Source organism: Xenopus laevis, chromosome 1L, assembly GCF_017654675.1.
Source record: "Xenopus laevis strain J_2021 chromosome 1L, Xenopus_laevis_v10.1, whole genome shotgun sequence".
Classification (NCBI taxonomy): domain Eukaryota; kingdom Metazoa; phylum Chordata; class Amphibia; order Anura; family Pipidae; genus Xenopus; species Xenopus laevis.
Window position 1 is genome coordinate 154,953,956 of NC_054371.1, and position 19,572 is coordinate 154,973,527.

At 37.6% G+C, this 19,572-nt stretch overlaps 2 protein-coding genes across 2 annotated transcripts; one reads left to right on the forward strand and one right to left on the reverse strand.

The window, feature by feature from the left end:
* Nucleotides 1–50: 50 nt before the first annotated feature.
* On the forward strand, nucleotides 51–6,132 carry apex1.L (APEX nuclease (multifunctional DNA repair enzyme) 1 L homeolog; the record flags this gene model as incomplete). The annotated part of the gene is given in 5 exon segments (NM_001091760.1): nucleotides 51–79; nucleotides 271–393; nucleotides 1,335–1,516; nucleotides 3,094–3,286; nucleotides 4,634–6,132. Coding segments are annotated over 4 exon segments (951 nt in total). The 3' UTR covers nucleotides 5,149–6,132.
* Nucleotides 6,133–7,985: 1,853 nt separating this feature from the next.
* On the reverse strand, nucleotides 7,986–15,807 carry LOC108695638 (solute carrier family 12 member 3-like). The gene is made up of 13 exons (XM_041584923.1): nucleotides 15,673–15,807; nucleotides 14,669–14,848; nucleotides 13,324–13,434; nucleotides 13,112–13,223; nucleotides 12,721–12,851; nucleotides 11,417–11,501; nucleotides 10,634–10,791; nucleotides 9,801–9,908; nucleotides 9,527–9,650; nucleotides 8,977–9,078; nucleotides 8,552–8,707; nucleotides 8,328–8,427; nucleotides 7,986–8,201 (listed from the first exon to the last, which is right to left on the reverse strand). The coding sequence occupies exons 1-13, from the start codon at nucleotides 15,805–15,807 to the stop codon at nucleotides 8,072–8,074; spliced, it is 1,632 nt and encodes a 543-aa protein (XP_041440857.1). The 3' UTR covers nucleotides 7,986–8,071.
* Between the last annotated feature and the right edge of the window lie 3,765 nt (nucleotides 15,808–19,572).

Sequence of the window (19,572 nt, forward strand, 5' to 3'; positions counted from 1 at the left end):
TGGTGAGACTTGTGACGTAGGGATTCTGTGTAGCACTTGACTCGAGGTGCTTTCTATTAAACACAACGTTGCAGGACGTGTAAGTAGTGATGAGAGACTGCGGGGCTTTGTTATGAAAAGTCAGACTGTTGGACAGCGTGTGTAATTGCTGTTTGTCACTGGGGGGCAGAATGGCTGTGTTTATAACTTCACTGTTAGTAGCAAGAGATTCGATTGCTAAATGAAATGTGTGCATATGAATGAATGGACTGTCTTTGTTTCCTTGCCCAGCTCCTTTGTTCACCACGCTCCGATCTCTGCTCTCCCTGAGGCCAATTTGTACAGCCCTGAAAATGCCCAAGAGAGGGAAGAAGGAAGAAGTTTGTGCTGCTGAGCCCCAGGAGGATGGGAATGGTAAGAATAAGCTCCAATGATGATCACCTGCATATGTGACAAACGGGACATATATATATATATATATATATATATATATATATATGGTCATGCCTTTTATTGGCTGCTTAGATTATAAGAAAAATAGAAAAGGAGGTTGATCTGGAACTCTGAAAAACTCCACAATGGCCGCCAAAAATAAGTTAAAAATGTAATATTTATTATAGATTAATTTAAAAAGGAACCGTATCTCCATTGGGCCTGCATGCAAGTGTCCTTAGTCATACCCTGAGAGGCACAAAACGCATAGGGCCAATGGAGATACAGTTCCTTTTTTAAATGAATCTACAATAAATACTACATTTTTAACTTGTGGAGTTTTTCGATGTGCCTGATACCCCTCTTTTTGTATCTTACTGTTTTATCCGCTCCCTAAGCTGATGGTCTGGTGCACCTGGATCACCTGTTCCACGTGGTGCATGATCAATATAGATTGTCCTGTGCCCCCTTTTTCGGTGGTTTAATATACTTTGATCATAAAATGCAGGAAATGTCTCTTCTTCCGACATAGGGGTATATTTATCAAAGAGTGAAGTTAGAGATCTCAACAGTCCACAGAGTGAAATACAGCCTCTCTCCATTCATTTCTATGGGATTTTTAAAGGCGTATTTATCAAATGATGAACTTTCACGATCACCCTTTGATAAATACACCTTTAAAAATCCCATAGAAATGAATGGAGACGGGCGGTATTTCACCGGACTGTGGAGATCTCTAACTTCACTCTTTGATAAATATAACCCGTAGTATAAACCCAATGTATCTAAGTTGTCTGGGAAACTTTCCTTCTATAATCTAATTTATCCAATAAAAGGTATTGTTCTATATTTTCACATGGTACAACTTTCTGCTATTGTCTGGGAATTATGACCTTATCAGAGTATCCCATTGTATCTTCCAGAACCGGAAGTTAAGAAGGGGAAGAAGGGAGCAGGGAAGGCTGCAAAAGAGCCAGAACCAGTTGTTTTGTATGAAGATGCACCAGACAATGTAACCTCAGCTGATGGCAAAAAGTACACACTGAAGATCAGCTCCTGGAACGTTGATGGAATCAGGGCCTGGATCAAAAAGCAGGGATTGAATGTGAGTACAATAGCATTACAATATAGAATAAACCAATCCATTGATGGCTGACAGTAAATATTTACCCTTTAGTCTTCTATAATAAATATTAAGTACTTATGTTCATTTCAGATTGTCAACTGGTGTCCCACTCAACACTTACATATCTTGCAAGTATTATACATGCCATCTTTACTAACACTTTTTGTTGTTTAGTACACAATGGTTTGTTGGTTAGTGAGTACAGTTAAACTCACTTTGGGAGAAGGGCAATGTCAGTTAGACAGCTTTACTATTTATGGTCTATTCTTCCTGTTTGCCACCATAATTTCAACAGAAGTTCTGCTTTCTAGTAATAATTATAACATTGGTCTCACCCAGATGTAACAAAGCTACTGTAGTCTACTCGCGCAAACAGGATGTGGGGCTTGTCAAACCGAAACTGATTCTGTTTGAAATCCGCACAAGGTAGAAGTTCTGAGAGACAGAACTTAATGCAGTTATGAGATGTTCCTGGAAAAAATATGCAACATTTTGAGTGATTTTTTTTTGTAAAACTTTTGTAAGTGTATATATCTAATGTGTGTGCATAGAAATGTCTGTTGGGTTGTCAAATGTACTTCCCTGTTACTTTTAGTAAGTTACAAATCCCAGCATCTTCTACTAATACTTGATGCAATGAGACTGAATTCAAGTCTGTGTTTATCATTTTGCCTTACAAGTCTATGCATGGAAAATAGCTACTGTAGTAATAATGTTTGGGCTAACGGTTATAGTAGCTGTCACATCTGATATGACTATGTTATGTTATCCACAAGGGCTTATTACTGAGTGCTAATGGTGGGTAGGGAAAAATGAGTATGTGTGAAAACAGACCTCCACTTAAGAAAGGACCTAGATACTGCTCATGTAATCCACATGACATTTACACTTGATTATAAGATGATTTCATGCTTTGGTTTTTAGGTCATTTTGAATGCAGTCCGGCACAACGTGAGAACAAAAATACATTGTTATAGTAGTCTTATATTTTCGAAGCATAGGTCATTGTCATTCCTGTGTTATGAAAGGACGTAATTGCTGGTAAAGGTGCATATTTCTGAGGCATGTAGGATTTACATAAAAGAAGCTCAGCTAAATAATGTAGTATGGATAAAATCATTGCAGTAAAAAAAAGAATGTCAATGCCTTCTCATGGCCACAGTAGGGTTCAGTATCATAGAAGTAAAGGTGTGAATTTGAGAGGAAAAAAAACAGTGGCATGTTTATGGTAGTATATATGGCCTAACTGAAAATAAATATTAAAATATATTTAAAATGGGTGAAAGGATGCACACCATATGCAGCAACCAAACCTGTGAGCTAGTACAAGACCAAGAACAGCACTCCTAGGATTTAAAGAATTGTCAAACAAAAAATGTTAATGCACAAAAAGTACAGTTTATTACACACACACACACACGCACGCACACCATGCTTACTTCAGCACAGACTTATTTCATTGCAGTTTTTCAGACAAAAATAAGGCTTATATGTTTTAGAAACAACCCCATTCACAAGCTGACTAGTACACAAATGTCTGTTTTCTAATTATTTAGTGGGTGCGAGAGGAGGACCCACACATCATGTGTCTCCAGGAAATAAAATGTGCAGAGAAATTGCTGCCTCCAGATGTTAAGGATATGCCAGAATACCCCCACAAATACTGGGCATGCCCTGATGAAAAGGAGGGGTACAGTGGAGTGGCCATGCTCTGCAAGGACAAGCCATTAAATGTCACATATGGTATTGGTAAGTATTCATATCCAATTAATTCTGTTTTGGTTTCATCTGTGTATACAGTCTGAAAAGATTAGTTTGTAGGAAGGTGAAGCCCTTGGGTCTGTTTTTATTTTAAATTGGTCCCCTTGAATGTCATACAAGGAGTTTGTTAAAGTCTAGATATATTAAGGGGGCAGTATGCACAACAATGTACATGATCAAAATAAAGTGGAAGAACTTGTCCATGAATTCAGTTAAGTATCCAACTACTTTTTTAAAAGCGTTGCATTGATGCTTAAAGGAACAGCAACACCAAAAAATGAAAGTGTTTTCAAGTAAGAAAAATATAAAGTACTGTTGCCCTACACTGGTAATCGTGTCTTTTCTTCAGAAAGACTACTATACATAGCAGATAACAGATAAGGCTCTGTAGACTCATTGCTTTTAGAGAGCCAATCTTTTATCGCTTTGTAAACCTGTGAATTTTCTAGGCATTGTGGACTGCCCACAGATTCAGGCCTGCAACTTCTATCAGTGTAGGGCATCAGTACATGACAGATATGGGATCCCTTATTCCAGATTACAGGAAGGCAATTTCCCATAAGCACATTTTAAACTTGCTCTGTATTAATAAATCAAATACCTTGTACTTAAAGTGATACTAACACAAAAAAAATTGATTGTTTTTCACTCATAGGGCTGCTTTTTTAATTGTTACTTGAAGTTCCTAAACCTAACTGTTTTGTTAACCTGACTGCCCCTTCTCACCCTGTGAGTTTCTAATGTTAACAGACTGCTGAAACTCAAATATGGCAGCCCCCTCATAGAGGAAAATGGGGGATCAGATGGGTAATGTAAAAGCATCTGTTTTATAGTTTTATGGTGAAATTATAGATAGCATGCAAAGACAATTTTATGATAGATGTAAAAAAAGGTTTAATTTCTGGTGTCAGTATCTCTTTAATCCTATCTGTTCTTTATCCAGAAAACCCCAGGTCCCAAGCATTCTAGATAATAGATCCTATACCTGTATTTTAATTACTTTAAAACACTTATTTCCTGGTGTTACTGTTTTTTGTTTTTTTTACAGTTTGACTAAACTGGGACAAAAATATTTTCATTATTCTTTGAGACATTGTATAATTAACCCTTTCTATATATATTTGTCTTTAAAAAAAAAAACATTTTTACATTAAAGGTTCAGATTTCATAGTTTTTATATGCTCAGGTAAAAGTACACACTTTGTATTCTTGCAAGATTGTTGCTTCAAAATGCTTTATTTCTGACAGAAGAATTTCTCGATTAACTTTGTCTGTTTGCCATAGGTACCACAGGCAGAGAGGTAATGTAACCCTGTATGTTGTATACTCTTGTAGGAATTGAAGAACATGATAAGGAAGGTCGTGTGATAACAGCAGAGTTCGACTCCTTTTTTGTAATTGCTGCTTATATCCCCAATTCGAGCCGTGGCCTAGTGCGTTTAGATTATCGCCAGCGCTGGGATGTGGATTTCCGTGCCTACCTAAAGGGATTAGACAGCAAGAAGCCATTAATACTGTGTGGTGATCTGAATGTGGCGCACCAGGAGATTGACCTAAAGAACCCCAAGACAAACAAGAAGACCCCTGGTTTCACCCCACAGGAACGCCAAGGCTTTGGAGAACTGTTGGCTGAGGGCTACCTGGACAGCTTCCGAGAGCTGTACCCTGATAAGCCAAGTGCATACACATTCTGGACATATATGATGAATGCCCGGGCTAAGAATGTTGGTTGGAGGCTGGATTATTTTGTGCTGTCTAAAGCATTACGCCCAGCTTTATGTGATTGCAAGATCAGGAGCAAAGTAATGGGCAGTGACCATTGTCCAATAACACTCTTGATGGCCATATAAAATAAATGATTAAAAGAAAATTACAAGCTGATCCTGTATGCAAGAGGATTTTGTAATATACATAAAATGCTCAATCCAAAATATTTTAGATTCATTTGCTTCTTTAAAAATAGAATCTTTCTGGGTTGGCATAATTTGGATTTTTTTTCAATTCATTGCTTTTCTGACTAGAGAACTGTTTATAATAATGTATTGGGCTATTGTAAACCATAGCAGGAATTTGCTATGTACAATGGGAGACCACTTTGTTTTAGTCACAACACATCGACTAGATAGGTTTCATTTTGTTAAGCATCTGAAAATGTATCTTTTATGCATATTACAGAATCCTTGTTTACCTAGAAGCTTTCTGTAGTCTTAGATTATTTTTAATCATTCAACCTAAAACACTATATAGCCATAGAATATGACTATATAAATTATATACACTGTAGTGATTGACATCTCTTCAACACAGCCCTATATGACAAAACTGCTATTTTTTTGTGGTGCTAACAATCCGTAAAACCATATATACCCACATGTTCCATTTGGGAGTGTTAGGGCATAACTGTACTAAATGACAATATTTGGTGCTTGAAAAATGCCCATAGCGATGCAATTTTGAAACTTGTTTTCAGGTCATAAGAATGCATGGAATTTGCCACTCCTGTAACATATTTACCTTAACCTTAGAAGTTGTATGTACCTTTAAGGGAGGAATTGTGAGATTGTAACTTTTTACCTGTTGTTGAACTATATTTTTGGGGATTGTAGTTCAACAATGGCTGAAAAGAGGTTGATGATCCCTGCCATAAGGGGATGCACATATGCTACATTCATGTGATACTCCGTATAGTTATATAAAGAAAATGCGGGCTCCTTAGCTGTAAGAAACGATACAGTTGTAAAAGAAAATACTAATAGGTGCTAGTTCTGTATGTGCTTTGACACTGTAAGATGTTACATATTTCTGACATTTATTAAAAAATGTTTTATAATCCACAAAATTTCATTTATTAATCTTCCTTTTATCTGCCACTCCCTTCCCATTTTTTTTTTAAATCAAACTGTTATGGGAATGATGAGAGGAGGGCTGCATAACTGGGGTGGCAGTAGTACTGTTGTATGGAACTAAGAATCTTTGCAAACCAAGGACTGGCAAAGTAAGGGTAAACACAAAATCCATGAATACTCTATACTGGAGAAAATGTCATATTCTGGTTGTCTCTTTTTTCCTATTTGTTCTCTCTCTGACTCTTTCACATATTTTTTTTGTTCTTCTTTCCTCTTCCTGCTCATTTATGTCTGCTGCAGCTTATTCAGGCACACACTTAGTAGAGGTTTTGAAGTGTCATTACTAAAATCCTAGATTGACTGTCTTATATCTATAACATCATCATTACTCTGCTTCTTCCTCCAACTAATTCCAAGGAGTAATGAGGAAAAAAACATAAGAAAAATATGCTGCAGAGTTTATACTTTAAAATGCATATATGGGGAAAGAGGAGATTGGCAAATTTATTTTGTGTATGCGCTCTAAGGTTGATCACCCTAAACAATGGATAGTGATTAGGTCATTCATTGTGGACAGGTAAACAGTTGGATTCTGCGTGGCACCCTCAAAAATATAGTTTGGTACTTTGATGCAAATTCACCAGATTTGAAAACCAAAAAAGGATAATTTTGCTTCCCTCCCTCCCACCCACCCCAGCAATTCTATGAGATAATTAGTCAAGCCACAAATGCATGCCTGCAGCCTAGTGAAGGCAACAGTACAGTACATTATTATTATAGGTATGGAAACCTGTTATCCAGAAAGTTCCAGATTACAGTAAGGCCATTTCCCATAGACCCAATTTCAAGCAGATTTTAAAGGGATACTGTGATGGGAAAACATATTTTTTTCAAAACGCATCCGTTAATAGTGCTGCTCCAGCAGAATTCTGCACTGAAATCCATTTTTCAAAAGAGTACAGATTTTGTTATATTCAGTTTTGAAATCTGGCGTGGGGCTAGACATATTGTCAATTTCCCAGCTGATCCTATATCTGTATTTTAGTTACTTTAAAATAATTATTTCTTGATGATACTGTTCTTTAAAATTCTTTAAAAGGCATGTTCTGTTGTTTTACAGGGTTCCTAACCCAGGATATGAAAGTCTAGACATTACTGTAACATGGCCTATGAGTGCCCAGTTTAAATGTTGTGCACACTGATTTCTCCATCTAGATGTGTTATAGCTATATACAATAACGACCTCTGCTATTTACATCAACTTCAGTTCTGGGGGGTTTAAGCAGTGGTATCTCCCATTTTAGCAAAGCCCTAGAATCAATCTTATGAAGCTGTAAATGGGTCTCAAATGTCAATAACTTGATTACATATAATATTTCAAGACTGTCTTGAAGACTGTAGAGAGAATTCAGTTCTGATGTATAACAAGTATATGGTATATACTCTATGGTGCACATTTACTAAGGGTCGAAGTAAATTCGAAGTGAATGTTCAAATTGAAAAACTTCGAATTTTGAAGTAATTTTGGGGTACTTCGACCATCGAATATGCTAAATTCGACTGACTTCGATTCGAACTTCGATTCGACTATTCGATAATTGAAGTACTGTCTCTTTAAAAAAACTTTGACACTTCGCCACCTTGAACCTGCCAAATTGCTATGTTAGCCTTTGGGGACCTCCTAGAACATATAGCCAACATTTGGCTACGTTTTTAGAAGTTGAAGCAAATCGTACGATCGTATGATTAGATCGTTCGAATCATTCGATCTTAAAAATCGTTCGCCTTCGAATGTCGGACTACCCTATTCGATGGTCGGATTTCAACGTTTTTTTCACTTCGAAAATCGATTCTCGATAAATCTGCCCCTAAGTGAGCATGTAAAATAATTTAGAGGATCAACTGGTAAGATGAAACCCTTATAATATTACCCAGTAGTACTCACAATAGCAACATTGCCACAAATCATCAAACTGGTATGCTTTGTAACTGAGCAAACAAAATCTACCAGAGCTGGACGAAAGCTAGGAGGTCCAGTGAGGACCAGACATTGTGGCCTAAGGAGAGAAAAAAAAACACAGTTGAAAATATGGGATAAGCATGAAATACCTGTATAAAATACATCACAATGGTTATGCTATATGCATTGAGCATATAATACCGTAAAACATACTGATCACTACCTGTAGTTCTTGACATGTTCCTGGACTCCACTTAGGTTCACACTGTATGTGAGTGCCATGTTGTATGCACCAGCCTGCACTGAAGAGCCCCAGTTTACTTCTACATAGGGAAAGAAAAATTAAACAGAACATCAGCAAGCTGGCCTTTAAATATGATGAGCATGTCTAGGCAGCAGTTATGTACTGGCGCTTCAAAGGGACAAATATATACATGGCTCCCATACCTGGCTTCTTGTAAGTTACATAGCCCAGAAGTATTATGATTATGGCAACAGCAATTATTGCTGCCCACCAAGTAAGGAGAAACATGATGACCACAGATACAACAGCTCCAAAAAGGGAAGTCCACTTGCTGTAGTAACGGAAGGAGGGACGCCAGCCTGTAGAGCAATAGAGTAGACAATTTATTATACGCTAGCTATAACCAGTGGTTTCAGATTAAAAATGCTGCAGCAGGGTAATACTATGCTCTTTCTCATAAAAATATATAATAATTTTGGTTTATACCAAGTATACAAACAGATGAAAACATATTTACAGTAACTATAATGAAAACTGAAAGATTAAGAAGAATTAATAGTATATTATAGAAATACTTAGAGAGCGACATGGCTCTTCATTTGTTATTCATATTTTTAACTGTTTTTACCTGGAGAATTGGTGATGGAGGCATGGAAACAACTGAAGTTGATAAGAGCATAAGAACAAAGAAAAAAGTTGGAGATTATCGGAGCAATGGTGTTCAGCTCAGCTGTGTAGAATATCAAAAGTGTTAGAAATCTGTTTTTTGGTATCTAACAGGTCAATTCATTGTATTCGTATTTGAGATTTCCTCATCATTTGGTCATTTAATCATTAACAATGAGAACTTCATTTTTACAAAAGAGGCTCCACTACTGTATGGTTGTGGATTAATAGTAGAGAAATGCTGGTAAAAAAATAAATTGAAACCGAAAGCTTATCTGCCACATATCATGCAGCTAACCTTGTAATAGCATAAGACAATAATACATTTTTTTAGCTGCAGAATGCATGATGTATAGATCACCTATCATGTAATGATGATGTAGCTAGGCCTTAGAGAACCATGGAAATTCATAGCTTTTAAACACCTGAATATGGAGATTAAACAAATTTGCACACAGAAATTAATGTAAAAAAGAAGGGTTGTTCTGAAATAGGGACTAATAAGCACTCACCAATAAGTATGAATGCAATAGCAATTGCAAAGGAGACAATGTATCCTCGAATTGGCTCATTGTTCTTTCCATAACCTTTCCCAAAAAATCCAATGAAAGGGTAAAGTTTGTCCTTGCAAAGGCACTATTGGGTGGCAGAGAAAGTGAGAGCTACATAGTTAATTTACATACAAAGGAAAATGAGGAATTCAGCACGAAAAAAATGTTCTAACGGATATAAATATTGTGTAAATGATTATTGCAGAGAAATAAACAAACAGAAATGTTATCTTACTTGGAAGACCTTGGGAGCAGAGACAAGACAGGCCAGAGCTGAGGAAAGTGTCGCAGCAAAGATGCCAGCGGTGATGAGAGGACTAAAGGCTGATACCATGCTCATTGCCTGGGATTGAAACAGAAACCAAAACACTGAATATGGTGATATACTGGCCTTCACTTAAAGCAATTACTGTAAAGGATTAAGAAGGATTAAGGATTAAGAAGACAAGTGTGTGTGTGTGTAGATGCATGTGTTGTGACACACATACTGTATATATATAGATATACCCAAGACTTCTTGCTTATATTATTTTATCTTAATCTGATCTGACAATCTCTCGGTTAGCCAAATATTTTCAGGTTTTGCTGTCTTTACTGTAAGTGTAAAACATTAAACTGGCAACACAAAGACTGAGACGGTCTGCTAATTTATACATATTAGCAAAAACTTTGTGTGCCCTCTGAAGGAAAATAGAGCAACTATTTTATACAGCTTATACACCTTGTATATGTATTCCACCTAAAGTGGGTACCTATCGAATGTATGTAATTTGAAAATCACCTGGCTGGACTGTTAAAATTGTGTGAAATTTATTATTTAAATCAAATTACATATAAATTTGCTTTATAGAATGTAGAGAAAGGAATTTCATTAATGGTGTTACTGTATAAAATGACAGCTAATATTTATAATTATTTTGCATATTTATTTTCCATTATGTGTCCATATATTTACCAAAGATCAGAGCATATTGGCAAAAATAATATCAAATAGGAGCAAATATGGTGGTATCTTCTACATCTTTTGCACTAAGTGCACTTGCTCTGTGTAATGACAGGCAATCTCACCTGATAGTGGTTAGCTAGTCCATAGTAGCAACTTTCTGTTTCCCGGCATGAAGTGAAGTTCCATCCAAACTGACAGCTCAGCCCTTCACAATCCATTGTATTATTCATAGGTATTGTGTCATTTAAAATACCTGATGCATCACGCAGAACACATGAACCTGAGTGCAGAGCAGAGTATAGACTTAGATTAGCAGAACATGTATGGCAGTGTTACAACACATACACATTGGGGCCCTGCGCAGTAACTCATATCTGGACAATATAACAGGGTGACTGGGGAACTGGCAGCTATGCTCTCAATCTCAGCAAGGCACCCCCGCTCCAGGTGTAGGAAATGAGATCAATTAACAAGAGAGCTGAGAGAAAGCAAACGAAGAGGCAGAACTTGCTGCTAAGTGCTCTTTATTGCACACAACATGTTTCGGGCCCAGAGCCCTTTATCAAGTGTGAGTGCAGTAACTCATATCAACCAATCAGCAATTGTTTTTTTTCAGCCAGCTGAAAGTAAAATTTGATTGGTTGCCATAAGTTACTGCCCATGGGCAAATTTGCAGAGTGTTGATAAATTACCCTTACTGTAAGAAATAATTAAGTAGCTGGATATTTTTCAAGGCAACATAAAATCATCAGATTCATTGGAAAACTTGTGTTATAGAAATAATGCTAAATATGATTAATGCAGTAATTACTGTTAAATTAATGTTGACATTTATATGCCTTTTAAAAAAATCTCTGGTTCCAGAATATAAAATTCTTATAATTAGTTAAGAGATATGAACTCACCAATGGTAGCAAAGATAGCCAAGTATGAAACAGTTGTCCAGAATATAGCCAGCAGTGTTCCCTTTGGTATTGCCACTGCTGGGTCCTGAAATTGACATTTAATAAGAGGTTAGCAAACATGGCTTTTGTTTACTTTACACTAATTGCAGTAAGAACTTACATGAGTAGTCCAAGGCCTGTGATTATTGAACAAAAATAGGCCACCTCATAGAAAGAAGATTTATTAAAACACAAAAGAAAGCAAAGAAACAAAGAAAATCAAATATATTTATAAAGAAAAGTTAAAGAAGTGCACACTCCCCTAGTGCAATCCCTTTTAAAATGTTCCTTTATTAAAATAAAATGCACTTACAAGATTGTAGGCATCAGCAGCTCATCAGTTGGCAGTGAAAAGAATCAAGACCAATTTGTGACTTCCTCAGGGTAACATGATCGATAAGATATGTACTATTTGCATGAGTTACCCAGGGAACAGTCAGAAGTTCATCCCTCTAATACCTAGCTGCAAGTGTCAGTGGGCACTAGGTTGACAGGCAGATCATGCTGTATTGATCATGTGCCCCTGAGGAAGTCACAAATTGGTGATGAAACGCATTGGGTTTGATTCTTCTTACTGCTTACTGATGAGCTGTTGATGCTTACAATCTTGTAAGTGCATTTTATTTTAATAAAAAAACATTTTAAAAGGTATTACACTAGGGGAGCACGCCCTTCTTTTACTTTGTTTTATAGATACATACCAGTTCAGGGTCGGACTGGGGGGCCCGGGGCCCACCGGGACTGGTGTCCAGGGCCCCCCTCTGGCCCCCGCTACCTAGGCGAATCGCCGCTCGGCATAATTTCCTAGGCGGCGCATCACGCAAATGGCGCTAGGCGCGCATGCGCAAACGGCGCTCAGCGCGCATGCGCAAACGGCGCTGCGATGCGCCGAAATTTTATTTATTTATTTTTTTAAAAAACTGTTTGGGAGAGGGGGTCTGGCCCGGCGGGGGCCCACTAGGGTCGGGGCCCACCGGGTATTTTCCCGGTATCCCGCCGGGCCAGTCCGACACTGTACCAGTTTGACCATCCGTTTATTTGAAGAGGCAGCGCCCAGAGACCGATTGATTGTCGCAAAATTATTTTGCATTGGGACTTCTGGACTACACATTGAATTACAAACTGAATTTCTATCTTTGGATTTTAATGGACTTTTGTTGGTTTTGGGAATATAAAAATATTCTATTTTATAGTTATAAATTTATAGTTATAGTTCATTTTTATAAGCGCATCCTTAATATTGAAAGAAAACCAAATGCCAGTACCTTCAGATCTCCTGAGATGTTAGCACCTGCCAAGATACCAGTAGCTGATGGGAAAAATATGGAAAACATGGCAAAGAAGGAACTAGTTTCGCCTCGCCAGTCGGGAACAATGTTTTCCATGAATATTGATCCTATGGCATAAGAACTGTATAATTGGTTGTTTGTTACATCAGGTAAATATCAGCAGACTTTAATATTTACTTAGATTTACTCTATGTGCCATTAGTTAAAGTCAAATAGTTCACTTGTTTTCAATAGTTTAAAACTACATTTTTTCCCTTGTTGTCATAGAAAAGCCATTTTATAATGTACTCTGTAGCAGGTTCTGCACTAATCATTTGTTTTAATTGAGAAAACCAGATGATTTCAGGTGCATTCTTGGCTTACTTACCTTTGTAGTTGAAGAATCCCTTGGCTTGTTTCTCCTCACTAGGAGGGATTAATGTTCCCACAAAATAACTTGCAAAGGACACCATGATCACAATAAAAAAGACAACCTGAGCCTGGTGAAAATTCAATAAAAAAGGAAGTATGAGTTTCATTAAAAATCAGTCCGATGAAGATCATATACAGTCTTTATTAACAGTATAATATAATGCAGACCTTGGCTTCCCACTCCATTCCTGCTAATGAGACAGCAAGAAGAACCGTCACAGTAATCACACCAACGATTCTGATGTCATTTACTGGGTCTGAAATGACTGCATTATTTTCCTATAAAGACAGCAATATTTTATATGCATGGTACGGCAAGTACAGAGATTGCTTAAAGGCATCAAGGCAGAGCATAACAGTAAGATAATTATTAGAAAAAAATATGGAAATCAGTTACGACAATTTTTTTTTCTGTAAAACCTCACTTCTGTTTTTGGATACATAGATGAATATTGCAATGTGTCAAGAGCCGATTCTAATATGGGCTGCGTTGGTTTTATAGTAAGCACAGTGCCTTAAAGAAACAGTAACACCAAAAAAAGAAAGTGTTCTAAAGTAATGAAAATATAATGTAACATATAATGATACAATGGGTGTGTTTGTTTTAGAAAGACTATTATAGTTTATATAAATAAGCTGATGTGTAGCCACAGGGACAGATATTCAAGCTGGAAAAGGGAGAAAAGTTACAGGATACCCAACAGATCACAGATAAGCTCTGTGGTATACAATGGGATTCTTCAGAAAGTATCTGTTATCTGCTGTGTATCCAGTTCTTAGATGGCTGTCCCTATGACTACACAGCAGCTTGTTTATATAAACTATAGTAGTCTTTCTGAAGCAAACACACCCATCTACTAGTGCAAGGCAACACTACATTAAAGTGTCATTCCTTTAAAACAGGTTTTTGGTGTTACTGTTCCTTTAAAGGAGAACCACACAGATTTAAGGGACACTGTCATGTCAACGTTTTTGTTAATACATATTTTATTCATCTGGGTATATTGACTTAATTGTTGATGTACTTCGGTTTATTCAACTTAGTTCTTTTAAGAATGCTCTATGTTACAGTGATGGAATTAAAATCACAGAATTTCTCAGATATAGAAATTCTGTTTTAACCACAGGGTTTTTACTTTCCTTATATTATGAATAAAATAGAATATGTCATCTAACACAACAGGATTATTGGCTGTGGACTGAGTGTAGACTATTCGTTCAATATCTGACCTACAGGGATAATTGCCTGTGGGTATGTATATAAACATAGCCTACTCACTACTGTAAAAGCTATACTTGTGATCATTTGAACATTAGATGAATTATTGTAAATTTATTTTAAGAGTGTGCAGTGAAACACTAAAGTTTTAGTTTCAATTGTACATAGCCCATAACTCAGTTTACCCCTTAAGGCTGAATTATTAGTTTAGATTTAAAATACGTTATATATTTCTATTGCACGTTCCAGTACATTAACATATCATTTGTGGACATTTGAAAAAACAAAACCTACAATTAGTAGATCACGAACAGTCTCTGCAAAGCCTACTGTGTGCATAGCGACTGCGACTGCATTGGCAAATGCAAAGATGAGTCCGATGGAGCCTCCAAGCTCAGGTCCCAGGCTGCGAGAGATAAGAAAATATGTCCCACCTGCAGGAGGATTGCACAGTTCAGGAAAAGTACTTATTTTCTGCAAATATGATCACCCCTCTCTCAATCAATCATCTTCTCAGTCAGACAGATTCCATTATATGGGATTATATACCAAATATTGTTTACATACTACAAACAGTATAACTGATTTGACTTTGCCATTGGTGGAAATGGCAGAAATAGATAAGCCTGTGATAGAAGTCACCAGGACAGACATAAGTATGATCACCCAAGTGAGACCTATGTTATAAGTAGAAGATGAAAGGGTTATTGTGAATAAAAATCACTTTCTAGAAAATGCAATTTGATTTTATTGAACATACATACAACTGCTTTAGACGATGTCACTGCATTAAAAAAAGCAGACCAATGAGCTATCTTCAGCAATCAGTGTTAGAGCAGTATATTTAATTTAAAAGTTATACAATTAGAAAAATATTTTTCTAAGCAACCAGGATAAACCAAAATATAAACACACTCAGAAAATGTAGCTGCAAATATCATGTAATATGACATGTGATACTGACCTTCCATTTTTTGCTTTCCTAAAATGAAAACTACAATAGAAATATATTCCCAGCCTTATTATTAACATACCTATTCCAGCCTGTGCAGTGATCCATGGCAATCGCAGATACAAGATGACCCCACCAGATGTTTAACATGCATCGAATCTGGTGAAAAATATTTAATTTATATTACAGAGAATATGAGATGACTGGATCTGCAATACAAAACGATCCTATAGTGAAAAATCTATAAAACATAATTTGAAATGATTCTTACCATGACACCTTTTACCCATCCAAAATGAACAGGTCCACTTTCTTTCTTTTTTTTCTTACTGTTTTAAGTGTTTACCACTTCAGAGTTTTCAGGCTCATCTTTGTTACCGCTCTCCACATCTTGGTCCAAGGGCACAGGGACTGTTTTGTTTTCATCCTGCATAAAATATAATTCAATTACAAAATGGAAATATAGGACAACAAAGCACATGACAAGGTATAAAGGAAAACATGTATGGCCAGAATAATAAGTTAAAAAGTAGAGCCATATTCTAGACTGAGTTTGTGTAATAGTAAGAATTAAACCATACCAATATAGCATTGCGAAGAAAATCTAGTGATGGACGACTCCATTTTAGTCTCCCAGGTGCTACAGAGTTTATGTAAAATTCATGCCTCGGTGTGGAATCTAGGGTGTTGTAGGCCAACTGTCTGTTTGTAATTAGCTTTTGGCAGAAGGGCAAGGCTGAAGGATTTAGGGCAATTCTAGCAGACAGAGAAGGCTCTACTTCAATTTTGTCCAAGCCATCTTCTGACTTCTGGTTGTCTGTGGGGCAGGGAAGCATTTGAAGTCCATGATTAAAAGCCTCAATAGATTGATTTAGATGCTGTAATGCTTCTTGCACATTTTCTTCTTGTATTTCCAAAACCTGTCCATCGGTGGTTGAAGTATAGCCAGATGAAGCCTCATCACTTCCAGATAAACATTCAAGTGATTCTATGCTTGCCTGCCTCTGCAAGTGTTTTATCAATATTCCCCGAGAATTCTAAAGTTCCATCCTTCCTATAAGATAAAAAGTGTGCATTATGCCTTTATTAGTAATGCTATGGACATTGGCATAAATCTTATCAACCCCTTTATCCCTATATTGGTCTTCAGAGCTGTCTACCCAATACGTATTTACTGCAGAACCCACCAACCTATAACAAGTTTTATCAGACCTAAAGCTGTCAGCATGCTGTATAGTTAATCTTCCAATGGAGAATGGTGGGTTTTCCTGGACAATCCATTAGCTCCACTCAGCTGTATTCCCTCTGATGATCTATAAATTGTAAATAGTAAAGAGTTCTGTTAAATTCAAACAATTCTACCAATTAAAAAATCATATTTAGTATTTATATATGTGTGTGTGTGTACTGAAGTGCTCACATGATTTATAAAGTTGTAACGCAGAACTTCTTGTAAACTCAATTGTCTATATATAATTTATTCCCAGTTAGACAGGGAGTAGCTAAGGGCAAACCAACCCTTTGCAGTGGCGTAAGTACCAGGGGAGCAGGGGGTGCAATCGGACCTGGACCCGCTCACCCTCGGGGCCCGCCAGAGATCACGCCACAGCAAACACGGTAATGAAACCACGCGTCTGGAGGGGGGGCCAGTGCACATCTTGCACCCAGGCCCGGAAGAGGGTAGTTACATTACTGCTCCTTTACAACACAATAACCCAAGTGGTCTCTTTGCTTTTCTTATCTCTACAATCCTTACAGATTCTGTTTTTCTTTAGTGTTAGGGGGAGGGTCCGGGGGAAGAATCTTCTGGATATCTGAGACTGAATAGGTAACAGACCGAATAGCTTTATCTGTGGCATTTAGCACCAGATTTCCATCACTAGAAACTCCTCTCTTTATCAGCCTCTTCTCAGATCCAAATGGTACATACACATAGCTTATTGCACATGTGACAACTGGATCAGATCAGATCAGAGTGCTTCCCCCCAGTGGCTTAAGGGTAAGGGCACACCTGGCGACTAAATCTCCCTGAATCGCCAGGTGTGCCCTTACCCTAACTAGATATCTGGGGTCCCAAAACATTGGTAAGTTGCCATATTGTATAACTATAGTTTAAAATGAAAATCACGTGGCACCCTATATAGTGACTTGAGGGTCCCCCTCCATGCAGTAACATAGTAACATAGTAAGTAAGGTTGAAAAAAGACACATGTCCATCGAGTTCAACCTTTTTTTTTTTTTATTAACTACCTATCTGCCAGTTGATCCAGAGGAAGGCAAAAAAAACCATCTGAAGCCTCTCCAATTTGCCTTAGAGGGGGAAAAATTCCTTCCTGACTCCAAAATGGCAATCGGACTAGTCCCTGGATCAACTTGGACTATGAGCTATTTCCCATAACCTGTATTCCCTTACTTGCTAAAAAGCCATCCAACCCCTTCTTAAAGCTATCTAATGTATCAGCCTGTACAACTGATTCAGGGAGAGAATTCCACATCTTCACAGCTCTCACTGTAAAAAACCCCTTAGGCGGAACCTCTTTTCTTCTAATCGGAATGGGTGACATTGTGTCAGCTGGAAGGACCTACTGGTAAATAAAGCAATAGAGAGATTATTATATGATCCCCTTATATATTTATACATAGTCATCATATCACCCCTTAAGCGCCTCTTCTCCAGCGTGAACATCTCCAATTTGGCCAGTCTTTCCTCATAGCTAAGATTTTCAATACCTTTTACCAGCTTAGTTGCCCTTCTCTGTACCCTCTCTAATACAATAATGTCCTGTTTGAGTGATGGAGACCAAAACTGTACGGCATATTCTAGATGGGGCCTTACAAGTGCTCTATACAGTGGAAGAATGTCCCCCTCCTCCCTTGACTCTATGCACCTTTTAATACAGCTCAAGACCTTATTTGCCCTTGATGCTGCTGACTGGCATTGCTTGCTACAGCCAAGTTTATCATCTACAAGGACTCCAAGGTCCTTTTCCATAATGGATTTGCCTAGTGCAGTCCCATTAAGGGTATAAGTGGCTTGGATATTCTTACATCCCAGGTGCATGACTTTACATTTATCAACATTGAATCTCATTTGCCACTTAGCTGCCCAGATTGCCAGTTTGTCAAGATCATGTTGCAAGGATGCCACATCCTGGATGGAATTAATCGGGCTGGATAATTTTGTGTCATCTGCAAACACTGATACATTACTTACAACACCCTCCCCTAAGTCATTAATGAACAAGTTAAATAAACGTGGACCCAATACTGAGCCCTGGGGGACCCCACTAAGAACCTTACTCCAAGTAGAGAATGTCCCATTAACAATCACCCTCTGTACCCGATCCTGTAGCCAGTTTCCTATCCACGTGCAAACGACTTCATTAAGCCCAACAGACCTTAGTTTAGAAAGCAGTCTTTTGTAGGGCACAGTATCAAACGCTTTGGCAAAATCCAAATAGATCACATCTACTGCCCCCCCACTATCCAGAATCTTACTTAACACATCATAAAATGCAATCAAATTCGTCTGACATGACCTATCCTTCATAAAGCCATGCTGATTGTTGCTCATAATGCCATTCATTAGGATAAAATTTTGAATGTGATCCCTTAACAAGCCTTCAAATAATTTGCCCACCACAGATGTCAATCTTACTGGCCTATAATTGCCAGGCTGAGATCGTAATCTCTTTTTAAATATTGGAATAACATCAGCTTTTCTCCAATCCATAGGCACCATACCAGATGACAGTGAATCTGAGAAAATCAGAAATAAGGGCTGGTCTAAAACTGAACTAAGCTCTCTTAGAACCCGGGGGTGTATGCCATCAGGCCCTGGAGCCTTGTTTACATTAATTTGTATTAAAGCTTTTTGAATCATATCCTGAGTCAGCCACAGACTAGATTGAGCTGAACCATTCGTGCAGTTATTAAGTGAGCCTGTGAACCCAGACTCCTCTATTGTATACACTGAAGAAAAGAACTGATTTAACACATTTGCCTTATCTGTATCTGTTACAACCATACTGGTACCATTATTTAATGGAGCAACACTCCATTGTTGGCCCTAAGCATAGAGGCCTTGGGTGCCTATACAGAAATATGCCCTGGTGGAATTCTGCCTTTTGCAATGAACATTGGATAAAAAATCTGGTAAGAAGAACCAAGCCCAGTTCTTGCCGCCTGCTGTAGGCTGAAAAGCTTAAAGGGATCCTGTCAACGGAAAACATGTTTTTTTCAAAAC

Excerpts from the sequence above, each read along its gene's own strand:
- LOC108695638 (XM_041584923.1), bottom strand. The coding sequence starts at position 15,807 with ATGTGCTTTGTTGTCCTATATTTCCATTTTGTAATTGAATTATATTTT. Across the intron at positions 13,224-13,323 it reads GAATGGAGTGGGAAGCCAAG|GCTCAGGTTGTCTTTTTTAT; the intron begins GTCTGCATTATA and ends AATTTTCACCAG. Across the intron at positions 11,502-12,720 it reads ACATCTCAGGAGATCTGAAG|GACCCAGCAGTGGCAATACC; the intron begins GTACTGGCATTT and ends TGTCAATTTCAG.